The sequence below is a fragment of the Pleurodeles waltl genome, chromosome 3_1 (genome assembly GCF_031143425.1).
Source record: "Pleurodeles waltl isolate 20211129_DDA chromosome 3_1, aPleWal1.hap1.20221129, whole genome shotgun sequence".
In the NCBI taxonomy this organism is placed as follows: Eukaryota; Metazoa; Chordata; class Amphibia; order Caudata; family Salamandridae; genus Pleurodeles; species Pleurodeles waltl.
The window spans coordinates 1,438,770,662-1,438,788,179 of NC_090440.1; the positions used below are offsets into that span (position 1 = coordinate 1,438,770,662).

Consider the following 17,518-nt stretch of genomic DNA (forward strand, 5'->3'; position numbering starts at 1 on the left):
TCTTCTGAGCACGGTTATAAAACAATGCATGCATAGTATTTCACCGAAATACCTTCTGTATTCATGTTTAAAGTAAATTGTTGGGTGGGATGCTCTACACGTGTGCTATAGATAAACAGGTTACTTATCTTCAGTAATGCTCTTTGTGGTAGAAGCTCTATGTAGCTGCTGATTCCTCACCTTTCTTAATATTCTCAAGGGGCCAGACTGGATCCAGAAACCTTGCAGCAGTACTTTTGTGCACTGGAAAGTGGTTCCTTTCAGTTCTGTACTAACAACAATGCCTTCTACAAATGATGTATGGGGCCTGTATAGGCACCACTCCCACAAACTCAGATCAGTTGCTTTCAAGGTTGTCAAAGGCACCAGATGCGGAACCCAAAAGCAAATAGGTAGACAATGTGCACATTTCTAAACTTTGGATTTTATCAAATGGCTGGTCCATTCACAGAATGAGGATCAGTGCGAAATCTGCGACTAGTCTCTACCAGAAAGAGTTTTACCAAAGGTAGGTAACTTGCTTTTCTGATAAAGACTCCTAGCTGCAGATCTCTCAATTTCTGAATAGATGCCAAAGTAATAGGTTTTCGGAAGTGCCTATGTGAATTGATTAAAAACAGAAAGACCTGCAGTACCAAGAGGGCCTCCAGACAATAATGCTTCATCTTGCCCCCCTGGCAAATGTCTAGCATACCAACGAAGTGGTAACAGCTTTGACCCTGGTGGAATAAAAACTCAGTCCTTCCAGAGGCTGCTTTTTGTCCAATGCAGGGCAGATCCTAATTCAGAGCACGATCCAGCGAATCCCACAAAGAGCTGATCATCCACCCAGTGGTTTTTCGTACTATCTATGTAGAAGCTCAACACTCTCTTGGGGTCCAAGCAATGAAGTTTCTCCTCCTTCTCAGACGGCCTAGGTGGAGCATACAACACAGGCTGGGTAATGGTTTGACTGACTTGGAACGGCTTCACAGCTTTCGACAGAAAGGATTCCTGTGTCCACAGAACCAATTTGTCTGAGAAGAAGGAAGTGTTTGGTGGATTGAAAGAAAGCGCTTGAAGCTCACTCACAAGCGGTCCAGAGGTGATGGCAAGGAGGAACACAGTCTTGATAGTAAGGTACCGTAAAGGACAGCTCCGGAGGAAGGCTGGAGGTGTTCAGTTGTTACTGCACAAGCTCCAAGCATTAAGGTGAAGATTGCCAAGACCTGGGTGAAAAACCCTGCCCTGTTGCTGAAGGTCCTCTGGGAGAGGCAGCCTGCTTGAAGGACATTTGCCCAAGCCCAAGCGTTCTGGATAACAATCTCTCACTGCCTAATCCAGAGCCACAAGGATGACTTGGGTCCGGTCGGTCCTGATCTTCTTGAGAACTCAGGGCAGGACTAATATTGGCAGAAAGGCACACAGGAGTCCTGAGTTCCACTAGAGGAGGAACATGCCTCAGCGTGAAAGACAGCTTGGAAACTCCAACATGCAGACGTACTGACACTGCACATTTTTTAAAGTGGTGTAAAGAACTTTGCCACCTCTGGGTGTAGCTGCCATTCATTATCCCGAGGTGTTACAGCTGAGCTCATCTGTCCTAGCATTCAATGATCCTGCTTGTGGTTAAACACCAGGAAATCCCTTGGTGGTTCAACCATTTCCAGAGGTTCAAGGCTTCATGGCAAAGGGTGCCCACCCTGTCTTCTTTGTTGTTGCTGTTGTAGTGGTGGTGTTCCTCGTTAGCACCCTTCTCAGCCTCCTCTTGATGAATGGCAGGAACGCATTCAACACCAAGTGAATGGCCCTCCTCTCCAGAAGGTTGATTTGGAGCCAAGACTCCTTTTGAGACCAGAGGTCTCCGATTCTCATCTCTCACATGTGGCCATCCCAACCCAGAAATGATGCATCAGTTAGCATTGTCAGCTCAGGGTGAGTAAAAAGACGGGTCCGCCACTGAACCAATTGTGGTTCAATAACTACCACTGTAGACTTCTTGCAGTGTCCTCTGAAATCTGAATGTGGTCAGAGAGAGGATCCCTTAATGTTGTACCCACTGGGACTTCTCCCGCTGCAGAGTCCGTACATATGTCACCTGTCATTCTCAACCAGCAAGATGCAGGAGCCAATCAGTCTCAGCAGCCTCAGAGTCGACCTCACTGAAATTCAGAACAGAGCCTTAAAGTTCGAGATCATAGCATGAATGTCCTGGACACATTACTGGGAAAAAGACACAAAAATGAACTGTATCCAGAATGGCTCAGATGAATGAGAGCATCTGACAAAGAGTCTGGTGCAATTTTGGCATGATGCTAGTGAACCCCAAAGATAACAGAAGGTTCGCCATAGTCTGGAGGTGGTTGATGATTACATGGAGCAAGCATGGACAGCCATTGAGCTAGGATAAAACTGGCACCCCTGACCACTGAAGGTGTGCTACTACCACCATCACCATCAGTTTTGTGAACACCTGAGGGGCGCCGGTGACACCAACGTAGAGCACAGTGAACTGAAAATGCTCCTGTCCAATGACAAACCAAAAGTAACACCGAACAGTCTGCAATATGGAAATTGGTGTCCTTCAGGACAAACGCTACCATGCAGTCTCCAGGGTAAGGGTAGACATGACCTGGGCCAGGGTTAGCATTTTGAATCTCTCTTTCCAGAGGAAGGCGCTGAGAGGGCTTGGATCTAGAATATGCTGAAGACCTACACATTCGTGGGCACCAGAAAGTTAGCAGGAATACCAACCACCTCCTACTTCTGGAACTTGCTCAACAGCCCCTTTGGTCAAAGGGGCTTGAAAATTCTGCTGCAAAATGAAGAGATGATTAGAAGCCACTTACTGAGGGGGACGGTGGAACTGATGGAGAAGAGAGAAGAGGTTAGGCGTATCCCTTGTGAACAATCTGTCAGACCCACCTGTTTGACGTGATCACGTGCCACCCCTGTAAGAACCGATGGATTCTGCCTTCCACCAGGTAGCTGTTTTCCTGCAAGGGCACACTAAAGAGGGTTGGCAGGTGGGGCCACAGGGGGTGAGGTAGGCTAGGCAACATGTTGACCTTGGTTGCTGGGTACTGGGCACCACTGCCTCCACCACAAAACTGCATGGTTCTCCATAGGAGTTGGATAGGTTGTTGGTATGGGAAGCCTTGGCCAAGTGGAATTGGTGGTGTCCAAGCCACACTGAATCGTGAACATGGTAGCATTACAACCACCTTGAATTTCCTGAGTGAATACAGGGCGAAGGTCTTTGGGTATATCAGGGAGAACATGTGGCATGAACCCAAAGGGCCGGAGAGTAGTGTCCCAACAAACAGCTGGTGTTAGCAGATGGAAAGGCCAAGCTGGTAGAAGCAAAGACACATTTGCTGAATGTTTTCACTCACTTAGATTCCCTATCAGGGGTAGTGGTTGTAAATGTGCTGGGGTGATAGCAGTTGGTGGAAGCCTGCACCTTTAGGCTTTCAGGCAAGAGGTGCTGTGAAGGAAAAGCCAGGTTGCCAGGAGTCAGATGACTGCATCTGGCAATTTGTCTATTGTTTGTGGGTCCAGAGCAAGGTTTGGCCTGGGCCCCCAGTATGGCATTTGTCAGCACCTTGTTGAAGGTAAGAAGGGGTTCAGTGAATGTTTCCCCCAATTGTACGAGTTCTATCAGGGCATTAGTTTTAATCTCCATGGAGGAGAGCTGAAGCTCAAGAACTCTGGCTGCCCAACACATCACCGTGGCATAGGAGGTAGATTCTTCTCCTGCTGGTCCAGGGGGGAGAGAAACGACCCATCTTTAGGGAGGTATTGAGGATACTAGCCTCCTATAAGTTAGCCTACCAGTTGTCATTTTGGTAGGGCTGATCGAACTCATCACCCGCTCACAGTCATTATCTGAGTCAGTCCCAAAAAGGGAATGCAAAGAGTGTTGTCGAGTCTGTGTTAAGTAGGGGAGGTGGCAAATCGGAAAGAGCACGGAGCAAAGTTGGTCAAGGTTGGACCGGCATCAATTCAGTCCCAACGAGAACAATTGGATTCACGTCTTCTGGTGGGGAAGTCGGCATCAACACTGATGTGCCTGGGACCGGTCTGGATCCTGGCGACGGCAGCATTGTCGGAGGCAGGAAAAATGCAGAAGGACCGGCTGACACTGAGTTCGAACCTGCTGGCAGCATTCCAGGTGGGAGGCCTCTCGGCTCCTTGGATCCTGAAGGAGCTCCAATGGGAGACGGCAAACATGAAACAGCTGGCGCTTGCTTGTGCGGAGATCTTCGATCTGATGAGGCGTAGCTGAAGGTTACATAAACTATGGTTTTGTAATAAAGAGCTACAAGAGAAGTCCCAAAAATCAGCCGATTTTAGGAGCAAGACTGAGAAGGGTGTCACTTCTATAGCACTTCCCTAGGCAAATGCGAGTGGCACGAGAGAGCGGAATCCTGCTTTGACTTCTTATATGTCTTATGCTTACCTGAGGACTTGAGAATAGAAAGCACGCAAACAAAGGGGGAGCCCCTATTACCCCACTGGATTAGGGACAATAACAATACAGCAATCAAGATATCCAACAGGGATAAATATAAAGACAAATATCTAAGCAAAAAAATCAATTTTTCACTGAAACATAATTTCTTTATTACAATTAAATCAATTCAATCAAATTGCCAACAAATTACCTATAAACCTAAAAAGCCTATTCACAAATATAACAAAAAAACTTATATAACAAAACTAATTATATACAAATCTTACGCATAAAATAATCCAACAACAATTCCATTAGGGCACCGTAGAACATAAAAATAGGCTGCTTAGCCATCCAAAGGCAAGCAGTCACAAAAAAAGGTAGTGACAATAGTCCAAGGAAAGTATCTAGCCCCAGTGAGGGAAACCAAACACTGGAATAAATGTCCGATACAGTCCACCGTTTATTAAATCCAACACTTCAGGAATTCCAACAGTCACTCCTTAAACATTGCAGTCAAGTTATAGTCGACGGGTTTCGGCCTTAACAAATCCAGCCTCTTCAGGACAATAATGACAGTGCCTTAAGTAAGTAAGTTTATGGGCAGCAAAGGCGGTGGCTAAATACTCTGCTGCAACCAAGGAAATACTTATAGAGAGAAACCAACCAGCCAGTTGAATTCCAGTAATGCAGCTTCTCAGCGCCTTGGTTGCAGCAGAGTATTTAGCCACCGCCTTTGCTGCCCATAAACCTACTTACTTAAGGCACTGTCATTATTGTCTCAGAGAGGTGAGAGGGAGCTCCAGATCCACATCTGGTGTAGCGGAAAGAAAGGAACTAATGTCAGTGTATGGAAGTGGCACCAGTGTAGGCCCTGCATATAATTTACAGAGTGAAAGTGTTAGTGCAGAGGCGCAAGGCGCAACACGCCACCTTCTGGCCTGCAGAAGTACTGCTGAAAAGCTTCTGGATCCAGTCTGATGCCTTGGGAATATTCAAAAGGTGAGGAATTAGCAACTAGGAATCTTAATCAGAAAAACATATTTTCATTGGGTGTGCATAAGTGGGTACAACCACAGCTGTGGTATGAGAAGAGCACGGGCTGGCACTGTACATTTAGAGTACAACTTCAAAGTACTAATGTTTCAGGTATTTACAAAAGGATTATATGTGCATGATATGATTTGATGATCATTCAACATGCACCCCACTTTTTGAGTTGGTACACACGTGTTGCACATTTTACTCCTTGAATACTTGATGCATTAATCACACTTTAATTCATTAGCAAAAAAGACATGGGAACTACTAACTGGTTTGGGTTTTAGGTGTGGTATTTAGACTAGGAGATTACAGTCCTTAACTGGACCCCATAGACCATAAGTGCAGAAACAAACAGATCCACACAATGAGACTAGGCTGTAGGCAGCTTCACTCACTTTACATGATTTAATAGCTCAAAACAGCTTTTGCCTAATGACTATAGACACCAACTATGTGTGCCGTTAAAAGCACAGAGCAACTCATTACATCACGTAGTCTATGAAATTGTTGCATCCATGCTCCAACCCCACCTACTAGCCAGATTCAGCCCAGAAGTGGCACTTTAACATCAATGTGTCAAGCTCTGATAGCAATTTGGTGCATTTAAACTTTGTACTGGTGCATGCAAACCTTTAATTGGTGCATTGAGGCCCTACATCTATGCATTAAATTCAGGAAATCGTATATGTGAACTCTAAATTGGTGCGTTACAAGTCTGAATTAGAACATTAAACTACAAACTGGATATTTAGACCATGAACTGGGAAATATAAAACATGAATTGGAGTATTTAGTCTATTAACTGGTACTTCTGAATTGGTACAGTCAAATAATGACTTTGTCTGGGTATTCTGAGACAAAATAAAATTACTCTCTAGGTGCCTCTGGAAGATCACTGGTTCCTATCCGACTCTTGGCTCCTATCCCACTCACCCGTTTGTCTTGCCTTCTCTGCACCTCGATTGTATGCAGCCTCTCCATTAAACTGGAGATGCCTTGCTCTAGGCTATCAATGGTGTGATGCTGTGGGTCGTGGCCACTAAATCCGTTGCGAAGGCTGCGGAGGGCATCCCGTACCAACTGCAGGTCATTAACCTACAAAGCATAAAGACAATTGCACTGTTAGCCTACTCCATTGAGTGGCAGTTCACAAATATTCTTTCTGTATCATTTGTCATGTTATTAGTCGCTGTTTGGTCACTGGAAGAACTTGACCAAAAACATAATTTGAATGAAGCATTAAATCTAACTTCTATAATAAAAAATAACTTTCAATAGCAAGTGCAACTGAAGCCTAAATACATTAGCACTATCCACTGCCTCTAGAGACATTTTTATATGAGCAGTTGTCAGACCCAATGCCTGGTTTCTGCGCCTTAACCATGGGGTTTAGGGCTGTTTACCAATGATGTCTGGGTACAGGCCTACTACAGCTCTGCAAACTAAATGCTATGTACACCGCTATAGCATTTGACTCTCAAGGTAGGCATGGGTGAGCAGTTCAAGGTTTACTAAGGAAGGTTGAGTGGGTTAGAGACTAAGAACTCACCAGTGCTTGGCCTTGTCAAATAGGCAAGTGCTTTATTCTCACAACAACACAATGCACAAATGCTACCTAATAATATCTACAATAAGAAAATAATCATATTTTTAAAACGTGGCATCACCAACCACTTTACTTCTTTGGGCTTTACTAGGATCAATGGGGTATAAACAGACTAGTACTAATCACTCTTGGGTTGCAAGGGTGTCAGCTGTTACCCTCGCATTTGTTAAATCTCTGGTCAGTCCCTTAAATGTTCAATCTCTCTCTTGTGTGTTATGATCTTTCTCTTCTTCCCATCAGCTGGCATCCCTAGACAGAGCACATCTGTGATACCAGGATAAATGGATAGAGTCCTGCAGGGATTGCGTTTATGGGCATGACTGTAGATGCTTCCTGTACTTTCTTCCAATTGACCATACTCCCTCTGCAGACCCTTTGCAACAGCACTGTGGAGGGCTTTTGTCCTTGTTGGAAGTGGAAAAGCACAGTATAATAAGCAGCGATTAGTTTCCCAACAAATCTGAGCAGTTCTGCTGCGCCTAACACACAATGACCACCACAGCCGGCTGGGCCTAAGATGACATGCTCAACCCCTGCTCCCCAGGTGGTCTCCTGCTGGGCCACCTCCTTAAATCATCCAGGAAGGCTGTCCGGGAAGCTGCACCTTCTGGTTCCCCCTCAGGCATATTCTGTTGCAGGATAGTATTGAGTGCCTCTCTTTCAGCATCAGCAGTCCCCTCTTGCAAGCTAGATCCAAAGCACCAAGTTACAGACTTCTGGAGTGATGTCTGCCTCCCAGATATGTTAGCAGTCAGAGGATTCCAGCCCTGGATCACAGATGTTTCTCTCACTCCCTGTGTGAAGTGGGCTCCACTGGTCAATGACGTCCTGGAACCATGAGGAGAAGATACAGCGATTTTTAATATTGTTTTTCCAGATGTAGTTTGTTGATTCTAGGTAGCAGCCCAGAACTAGCTATATGCCGTTACAAAATGTGGTGTACTGTCTTCCAGATAAGAATGACCCTGGTGTCAACAGGAAATGGTTTGGGGCAGGAACGTTGTCTCGCAGAGCAACCAAAAGCACTGGCACAAAAGAGGGTGTACTGTACAAACTTACACCCATCCACCTAATGATGGTATCACAGTTAGGGGAACAAAAGCCAGGCCCAGATGAAAAGACCAGCCCTATATTAGGAAAAAGACCACTGTTTCCAGTTCTAACACCTCACATCTAAACTAAAGGCAGTGATGTTAGGAGCAAAAGGTTGCTGCTGAATTTCTAAAGGAATTCCTGTCTCCACCCTCCCACACCTCAGTCTGGTGCTTTCCAGAAGCTTCAGGGAGACCCTACAATATGCTATGCTAGTGTGACAGGCTTTCACAACTTCATTTTGAATACAAGGCTACACAGAGGAATCAAGATGGATTCTGCTATGCCCAGGGAACAACAGGACACACTACTCCTTGCACACTTTTGCTGCACACTGAAGCATGCACACTGCTACACTCTTGCACACAGAGATATATCTCTGGACCGGAGTGTGATAAACCGAACAGCCAATTTACCCAGAGAAGCAAGTAGGCCACCTGCCATGCACGAGTATTGTAAAAAGCTCTGTCCTATAACTTGAAATACACACTGCCACCACAGGCAGTTGCTTAAGCCTATTATGCTAACAGCAGTTGCACTCACACAGGAAGCCACGATTGGTACAACCTTCTACACTAAATAACCACGCTATGGGTCATAGGAATTCTACCAAACCATCAGCATGAACTCACATATGCTCACATTAACTCTCCACTAATGATCAAACCTAGCAATTATTAAATTAATCACCACAAAGAAACTCGAGTAAATGCATGAAATGCTTTCCTTGTGAGGAAAAGACTAATCACAATATCCAGCAAGCACTGAAACCAGCAGCTTCCTAGCACCCCTCATCAAGGGAAGTATGCACTGTTTAAATACAATTACAAAACAGTACAATACAACATTACCTTACTGAGTAGTTCCCAGATCACTGGCATTATGAATGTGGCTACTGGGACCAAAATAAAAATGTAAAACGTTCCATATGCGGTTCACTTAGAGCAAAGGTTTGTGCATTCATATCAGGTAGAAGAAATTCCCACCCACAGTCAGCAAACACAAACATGGAGTCATACTTAATTAACATCGAAATTTGTAACAATTATGTATTCTCTTCATCATACAACATGTATTCCAGGAATTATCTCTCCCTCCAATGAACAATTCTTTGTTTATAATCATTTTTTTTTGGGTAGTGAAACTCTCACTCTTTCTTCTTATGCATTCATGATGCCCGATCTATTTCATGTAGTCTTGATGTCACACTTTTGTTTAAAACAACTTCATCAATCATATTGCTTTTCTTAGGAATAGCTCATTTGAGTGCTGAACACATATTCTTGCACATTCATACTCCACTTTATTTCTTTAGTGCCAAAAGCAAACTCATGCTGTCCAGAGCAGCATTATAAACTGACTGGGTATCCTAAGATGCATTGGTCTAATGTGGCTGTAGCAATACAGATAAGCGGAGTCTGACTCTGGTCCTAGCCTACCTGACCTTCATAATTAGGCTATCCTGTTTTAGGTTTAATCTTATAACAACTGATAAAATCCCAATAAAAGGGAAACAGCCCTCACAGTGTACACATACCAAATACTGATAAACACCTGTACAACCACAAACTAAAATGTTATTCGAAGAAATGAAAGTGAGAGAGGATGAGTCATTCTTGGAGGGGCCAACACGATGTAACTTTGTTATACATGGTAGCAGCAATAAAGGCTGGTCTAAAATTATTCCGTTTGAGTATTGTTATCTAAGGAAGTCACTAAACTATTGTTTCTTTTTCCTTTTGTATCTCTCAGTTTTGTGGCTTCCATTAAACTTGCATGGCTTAGAAGCATGCTTTAGGTCAGACCTATTTATTTTATACACCACAGAGAACGTGCAAATTTTAAAATAATATCTGATCTTTTGGAAGTGTTTAATTCTTTCACTTATTGGTGGAATGGCTGGCTCACAAGAACTCTGGCCAATATGTACTATCACATTTACCCACAGACACAGAATGAGTAGAACTTGTTGATATATCATGCCACTTTTCTAACAAGTCAGTATTGACAGCAGGTCAACTTCCAAATGCCCCAGGCTTTTAACATTCAGTGCAACGTGTACTTGCAGGTGCTGCATGGTCGCTGTCACCATGCACAAAGGATAGTGGTGAAAACGTGACAAGGCATTCCACATGCCAACAAATATTTTAGCTACAAGGAGTCCCATTGTTATCTGTGATACCTTCAGTTAATCTTGGCTTTGCAACAAACTGTGCTTTGTGACTGTAGTTTTTTGACGCCATAGTTACAATGTTAACAGCTAAATGTCAAGGCCCTAATACAATGTGCTACCTGTTAAAAGGTCACAACTGACAAAGTGAGATGTTTGTCATAGTGAACCTTGGCAGCTGTGAATGTCCATACAGGAGCAGCACCACCTAATTGTAATCAGACATATAATAGCAAGCATGCTTAAAGCATCCAGTCTCAGATGCTTTAGCATGCAGTATACACATTAATCTGGTATAATTCAAACTTTTTGAGGTTTCACAAGATACTATGCTTTTGGCAGGATTGACCATCACTATAAAGTCATAGTTTTCAGTAAGGAGTAGGTGAATGACCCATAACTATCTCTGGGAATGTGTTTATTAAAACATTTCAATATGGCATTCTTACTTTTTCAACACATAAATAGTCCTGTAAACTAGAGCCCTGGTGGAGTGAGTGTGAGAAGTTAATGAGATGTGAGAGGGAAATGAGATATGAATCAGAGCGCAATACACAGATTTTCTACGCTTCAGTCTAATATAAGTCCATTGGCCACACTGCCAATGGGAAGAAACTACATAACCTGCATTATTTCAGCTTTAAATTATGAATGCACTCTATAACAATCACTGCAACCAAACATGTTTTGTAAACACCAGAAAATAAAGTTTTCTATCTAATTGTGGGCTTAGACAGCTGAACAAGAACACAGATAATCAATGATTTCAGATGGTCTGGGAAATACTGAAAAAACATCACAGAAATCTAAACACTAAAAGCAGGACAGCCTGTTCATAGTTAAATTTGCACACAAAAGGTACAGATTAGTAGATAACTGACCCTATACCATACTTTTCGGAGGCAGATGCATATCATCTACCTTGAAAGATGTACTACAGTATCTCAACTTCCATTTTTCGGTTGAGCCTATAAGACGGCACAGTTGTCTGGTTGCAAAATATCAACTGAGGCTTACCACAGACTTAAGGGGCTTACAGCGTGCCCACTGCTTACCATTGTTGGCTTTATTGACACTCATCTTCCAGCTGCTTATTCAATGAATGTCGTTGGCCCAGCTTGTGCATCTTGGGTTTGTCCCACTCCTGGAACAAAGCCCCTTTACCATCTCGCTGATTGTCTGGGGCTTTTATCCTTCCACTGTTCACTTTTAAGGAACTTTCTTTCTTTTTGCTTAAGAACCCAATGAGAGTGGATGTGTTTTCCAACTGTTTGTCAGGTGTGCTTCTCTCTTGCTTGCTGCTCTGTGTTGCTCTCTCCCACCTGTCTGCGTCTCCACACCCATCCATGTTCTTTGTTGTGCTCTTGTATGCTTCACTCATCACTCCTATACTTTTTCCCTCTCTTGTGCTTTAACACTGCCCTTCATATTGCTCCCATTTTGTACGTTTCCTTTCCACCCTCCCACCAACTGCCTTTAGTTTAATTTAATTCCCACTCTCCTGCCCACGCCTCATTGCTTCCCCCACCTGCTCACTTTTCTGAGGCATGTCAAATACATATTACTTTTCCTAAACAAAATTGAGAGGGAATGGCGGCTGCTTTTTGCTGCCAGGCTGCTCTCTATTGTATTAAGGGCTTTCGCTCTCTCCTACCTTATGCTCTGTGTTGCTCTCTTCCACCAGTTTATTTCTCTCCGCCTGTCCATTGTGTTATTTGATGTTCTCTTCCTTGTGTGCTTCTCCTGTCACCCCTGTGTTTTTCTCACCCTCGTGTGCTTTAACAATGCCCACGATTTTGCTTCCTTTCTGTGCGTTTACTTCCCACCCTCCCACCAACTGCCTTTACTTTAATGTAATTTCCATTCTCACACCCACTTCCCTCCACCTGCTTACTCTTCCAAGGAATGTCAAACACCTATTACGTTTTCTAAGAAAAATAAATAAATCTGAGGGCCTGGTAGCTGCTATTTGCTGCTAGGCTGCTCTGCACTGTGTTATGTGCTTTCACTATATAGTGCAAGACTAAAACATAGATAGCAATAAAAACCAAATTAAGGGCCTGATAACAACTTTGGAGGAGGTGTTAATCCGTCCCAAATGTGACGGATATACCACCAGCCGTATTACGAGTTCCATACGATATAATGGACTTGTAATACGGCTGGTGGTAAATCCGTCACTTTACCGTCACTTTTGGGACGGATTAACCCCTCCTCAAAAGTTGTAATCAGGCCCTAAGTGTTGCTTTTCTGTGATTCAAAACCAATGCAATAGTGTGCATTGTTAGTACTTTCTTCATAGCCATTGCTTGTATTTTGGGAGTTAAGCAGGAGCGTCCCCCCCCGCCACCAGCAGGAGCTGCAAAACTTTTATAGAAAAAACATAATAAACCCAGCTTATTATGTTGTTTCTGTAAAAGTGGGCAAGCCACTGTCCTGACATAGACAAAGGTAGAGTGCTGAGCATAAGTATGTTTGGCTGGCCATCTTGGGCCGGCCAAACACCCATGCGCACAGGGCTCTCTCCAGCCCAGCAACATGGCTGCTGGGCTCGAGAGAGTCTGCACAGGCTCCCAGTCTGCCTGGAAGCGTCCTGGCTGGGTGCTCCCAGCCAATCCTGACGCTGCCTTGAGCAGCGTCAGGACTGGCTGCAGGGAAGGCTGGGATGGAGGGGCCGAGCTGAGCAGCGCTGGAAAAAGGGTGTTTAATTGTTTTTGTGCGCCCCCCCCCCCCCCAAACCACCAATCACGCCGCCCGCGCCTTTTCCCTCCCGCGAGCTACAACTGGAATTATGGTATGAGCAGTGCATTGTTAAACAATGCCTAAGTAGGAGGTACTACCCACCTCAGAAGGTCAATAATTCGCCACTTTTGAGAGTTCTACTTATGTTTCAAACATTTTGTCACCAGCCTAATATGCTGTTACTTTGACTGAAGTTGTCATTCTTGTGGGTTATGGTTTATGGAGGAGGTATGTATATCTGTCCTTTTACATTAGATGCAACAAATTTGAAATACCTTTTCAGAAGACACAATGTTCATCAGAGGCATGGTTCCACTGAATATAAACATTCTGTCCCACAAATTAATTCCAATCCAAATTCTACACTCTTGTGATGCAGTTTTTGGCTGGAAGAGAGTGCTCTGAGAATCTTTCAAGGTACAGAAACATAAAAAGCAGTAGGACTATTCAGAGCTTGCAGCTGAAGCATTGCACATTCACAGTGTTACTATGGAGCCTAAATGAGGATCTACGTTGCAGACACTTTTGTATTCCTGGCTTATATAATTGTACAAAGTGAAAAAATCTAAGGCAACCAGGCCTTGTTGTCTGCCTTGTATAGCAGGTGGGGAGTCTACCTCATTCACATCTTTACACTGTAGTCACCCGAATGCTTTTTGATATGGATGGTTTTTAATCTGCATATATGGAAAATTTCACTTACCCAGTGTACATCTGTTCGTGGCATGTAGTGCTGCAGAATCACATGCTATGCATAGCTCTTCCAGCATCTAGTGGTGGGCACGGACTCTTACAAGTTGTTTTACTTCGAAGAAGTCTTTTCGGAGTCACGTGATCAAGTGACTCCTCCTCTCGGTTCCAGTGCGCATGGGCATCGACTCCATTGTTAGATTATTTTCCCGCAGAGGGTGAATGAAGGAGTGATAGACTATAGAAATACAAAGAGATGTCCAGGCAAATGTAAATGTATGTACATATGTAAAAATGTAAACGACTACAGGCTTCCGGGGAGGAGGGGGGTGCATGTGAATCTGCAGCACTACATGCCACGAACAGATGGGTAAGTGACATTTTTCGTTCGATGGCATGTGTAGCTGCAGATACACATGCTATGCATAGACTAAAAAGCAGGGAGTCCTCCCAAAAAGCAGTAGCTAGCCTGTAGGAATTGAAGTTGTTTGAAATAATGTCCTTAAGACAGCCTGGCCTACAGTGGCTTGTTGCTGAGAGAAAACATCAACACAGTAGTGTTTTGTCAATGTATGGGGAGTTGACCATGTGGCTGCTTTACATATATCGACCATTGGTATGTTTCCTAAAAATGCCATTGATGCACCTTCCTTTCTTGCAGAATGTGCTCTAGGAGTAATCAAAAGTTGTTGTTTTGCTTTGATATAGCATGTCTGCATGCATCTAACAATCCGTCTTGCTAAACCTTGTTTTGATATAGGATTGCCTGTATGTGGTTGTTGGAAAGCAACGAAAAGTTGGTATGTTTTGCTAAAAATTTAGTTCTGTCTATATAGTACATAAGTGTTCTTTTGAGATCTAGGGTATGAAGAGCTCTTTCTGCCACAGAGTCTGGCTGTGGAAAGAAGACTGGCAATTCCACTGTTTGGTTGATGTGAAATGGAGATACTACTTTTGGTAGAAATTTTGGATTTGTTCTAAGTACAACTTTATCTTTGTGCACTTGGAAAAAAGGTTCTTCAAGAGTGAATGTTTGTATTTCACTAACTCTTCTTAAAGAAGTAATAGCTACAAGGAAGGGGACCTTTCATGTTAAAAATTGAATTGACAAGAATACATGGGTTCAAAAGGTGGTCCAATGAGTCTGGTAAGTACGATATTTAAATTCCACGATGGAACAGGTGGTGTTCTAGGTGGAATAATGCATTTTAATCCTTCCACGCTTTAATAACTCTGAATAGAGAAGTATGTTGAATAGTCTATAAGTATGCAGATATTGCAGTAAGGTGTATCTCGATGGATGAGAAAGCCAAACTTGATTTTGCAAATTAACTAAATAGCATACAATATCTATACATACATAAGATGCCGTAAGTGGATCAGTGTTTTTAGATTGCCATTAGTAGACAAATCTTTTCCACTTGTTTGTGTGGCATTGTCTAGTAGTAGGTTTGCGTGCTTGTTTAATTACTTCCATACATTCTGGTGGAAGTTTTAGGTAACCAAATTCTATGACTTCAGGAGCCAAATCGCTAGATTGAGAGCATTGGGGTTTGGATGCCTGATTTCACCTTTGTTTTGTGTTAACAAATCTGGTCTGTTTGGGAGTTTGGAATGAGGTACTACAGACAGATCTAGGAGTGTTGTGTACCAATGCTGGTGTGCCCATGTTGGTTCTATGAGTTTCATGGTGAGTGACGTTTGACGTAGTTTGCGGACTAGAAAGGGAAGGAGTGGGAGAGGGGGGAAAGCGTAAGCAAATATCCCTGACAATTGATCCACAGAGCATTGCCCTTGGATAGGGCATGTGGATGTCTGGATGCAAAGTTTTGGCATTTTGCGTTTTCGCTTGTTATGAATAGATCTATGTCTGGTGTTCCCCACCTTTGAAAGTACTTTTGAAGTACTTGGGAGTGAATCTCCCATTTGTGTGTTTGTTGGTGATTTCTGCTTAGGAGATCTGCCAGCTGATTGTCTATCCCTGGAATATATTGTGCTAGTAAATTAATTTGATTGTGAATTGCCCATTTCAAAATTGTTCGGGCTAGAAGGGACAGCTGAGATTAATGTGTCCCGCCCTGTTTATTGAGGTAATACATGGTTGTCATGTTGTCTGTTTTTATGAGGACATTCCTCTGTTTGAGAAGAGGTTTAAACGCTTTTAGGGCAAGAAACACAGCTAATAATTCTAAGTGGTTTATGTGTAGCTGTTTCAGTTTGACATCCCATTGCCCTTGAATGGTCTGATTGGTTAGGCGAGCGCCCCAACCGATCACTGATGCATCTGCTGTGATTATGTTCCGAGGCACAGGGTCTTGAAATGACCGCCCCTTCATTAGATTGCTGCGATTCCACCATTGAAGGGACATATGTATTTGGCGGTCCATTAACACTAGATCTTGAAGTTGACCGGGTGCTTGTGACCATTGTTGTGAAAGGCACTGTTGTAAGGACCTCATGTTTAGTCTTGCATGTGGGACTATTGCTATGCAAGATGCCATCATTCCTAGAATCTTCATGATAAATCTCACAGTGTATTGTTGATTTGGCTATATGAGTGGTATGAGATTTTAGAAAGCGTGTATCCTTTGTATATTTGGATAAGCTAGGGCTAATTGAGTATTTAAGATAACACCTAGGTAAGGTTGTACCTGTGCTGGTTGAAGGTGTGATTTTTGGTAGTTTAGAGTGAACCCTATGGTGTGCAAGGTTTCTATCACGTAACGAGTGTGTTGTTGGAATTGTGTAAGATTGCTTGATTTTATTAGTCAATTATCTAGATATGGAAAGACATGGATGTGCTGTCTTCTTACGTAAGCTGCTACTACTGCTAGACACTTTGTGAACACTCTTGGAGCTGTTGTTATGCCAAACGGCAACACTTTGAACTGGCAGTGTTTCCCTTCTTTGACAAACCTGAGGTATTTTCTGTGAGCTGGATGGATGGGTATGTGGAAATACGCATCCTTGAGATCTAGAACACTCATGTAATCTTGTTTTTGTAGTAGTGGAATAACATCTTGCAGAGTTACCATGTGAAAATGCTCTGACAGGATGTATAGATTGAGAAGCCTGACGTCTAATATGGGCCTGAGGGGGCCGTCTTTTTGGGGAATCAGGAAGTATAGTGAATATACTCCTGTTCCTTGTTGAGAAGGTGGGACTGATTTTATTGCTTGTTTTAATAGTAGAGATTGTACCTCTTGTTGTAACAGAATGTTTTGTTCTTGGGACAATTTGTGATATAGTGGTGGAAGTTTGGAGGGGTGGAGATTAATTCTAGGCAACAGCCACTGCGGATAATTGATAATACCCGATTGTCTGTGGTGATATTTTGCCAATGAGGGTGGAGTTGCTGTAGTCTTCCCCCCCCCACAGGAGATGTGTGGAGTGGAGAGGAGGGAAAGAAGTCACTGTTTAGGTTGTGTTGTTGTCGGTTTAGAGGTTTGGAATTTACCTCTATTTCTGAAATATTGACCTCTATAGGATCCTCTAAACCCACCTCATTGATATTGGGTTTGTTGTCCCTGCTTTGTTTGGGAGGTGGAAGCATCTGAGGATTGTGGCTTGAAGCCTCCTCTAAACTGTGGTCTGCAAAAGGAGCCTCTATATGGGGTGGTATATAAAGCGCCCATTGGTTTTGCAGTATCTGAGTCCTTCCTCAGTTTCTCAATAGGGGTATCTACTTCTGGTCCAACGAGGTGCTGTTTGTCGAAAGGCATATTAAGTACTGCCTGTT

At 43.3% G+C, this 17,518-nt stretch overlaps 1 protein-coding gene across 9 annotated transcripts in view; it reads right to left on the reverse strand.

The window, feature by feature from the left end:
• The window catches only part of DIXDC1 (DIX domain containing 1), a 523,962-nt gene that overhangs the window by 45,208 nt on the left and 461,236 nt on the right, over positions 1-17,518 (reverse strand). For 7 of the 9 annotated variants that reach the window (XM_069224988.1, XM_069224993.1, XM_069224994.1 and 4 more), the window contains one exon: positions 6,413-6,574. The exons of the other annotated variants lie outside the window; for them this stretch is intronic. In XM_069224988.1, coding sequence (XP_069081089.1) covers positions 6,413-6,574 — 162 coding nt within the window. The remainder of the gene's footprint in view (positions 1-6,412; positions 6,575-17,518) is intronic. 9 annotated transcript variants of the gene reach the window in all.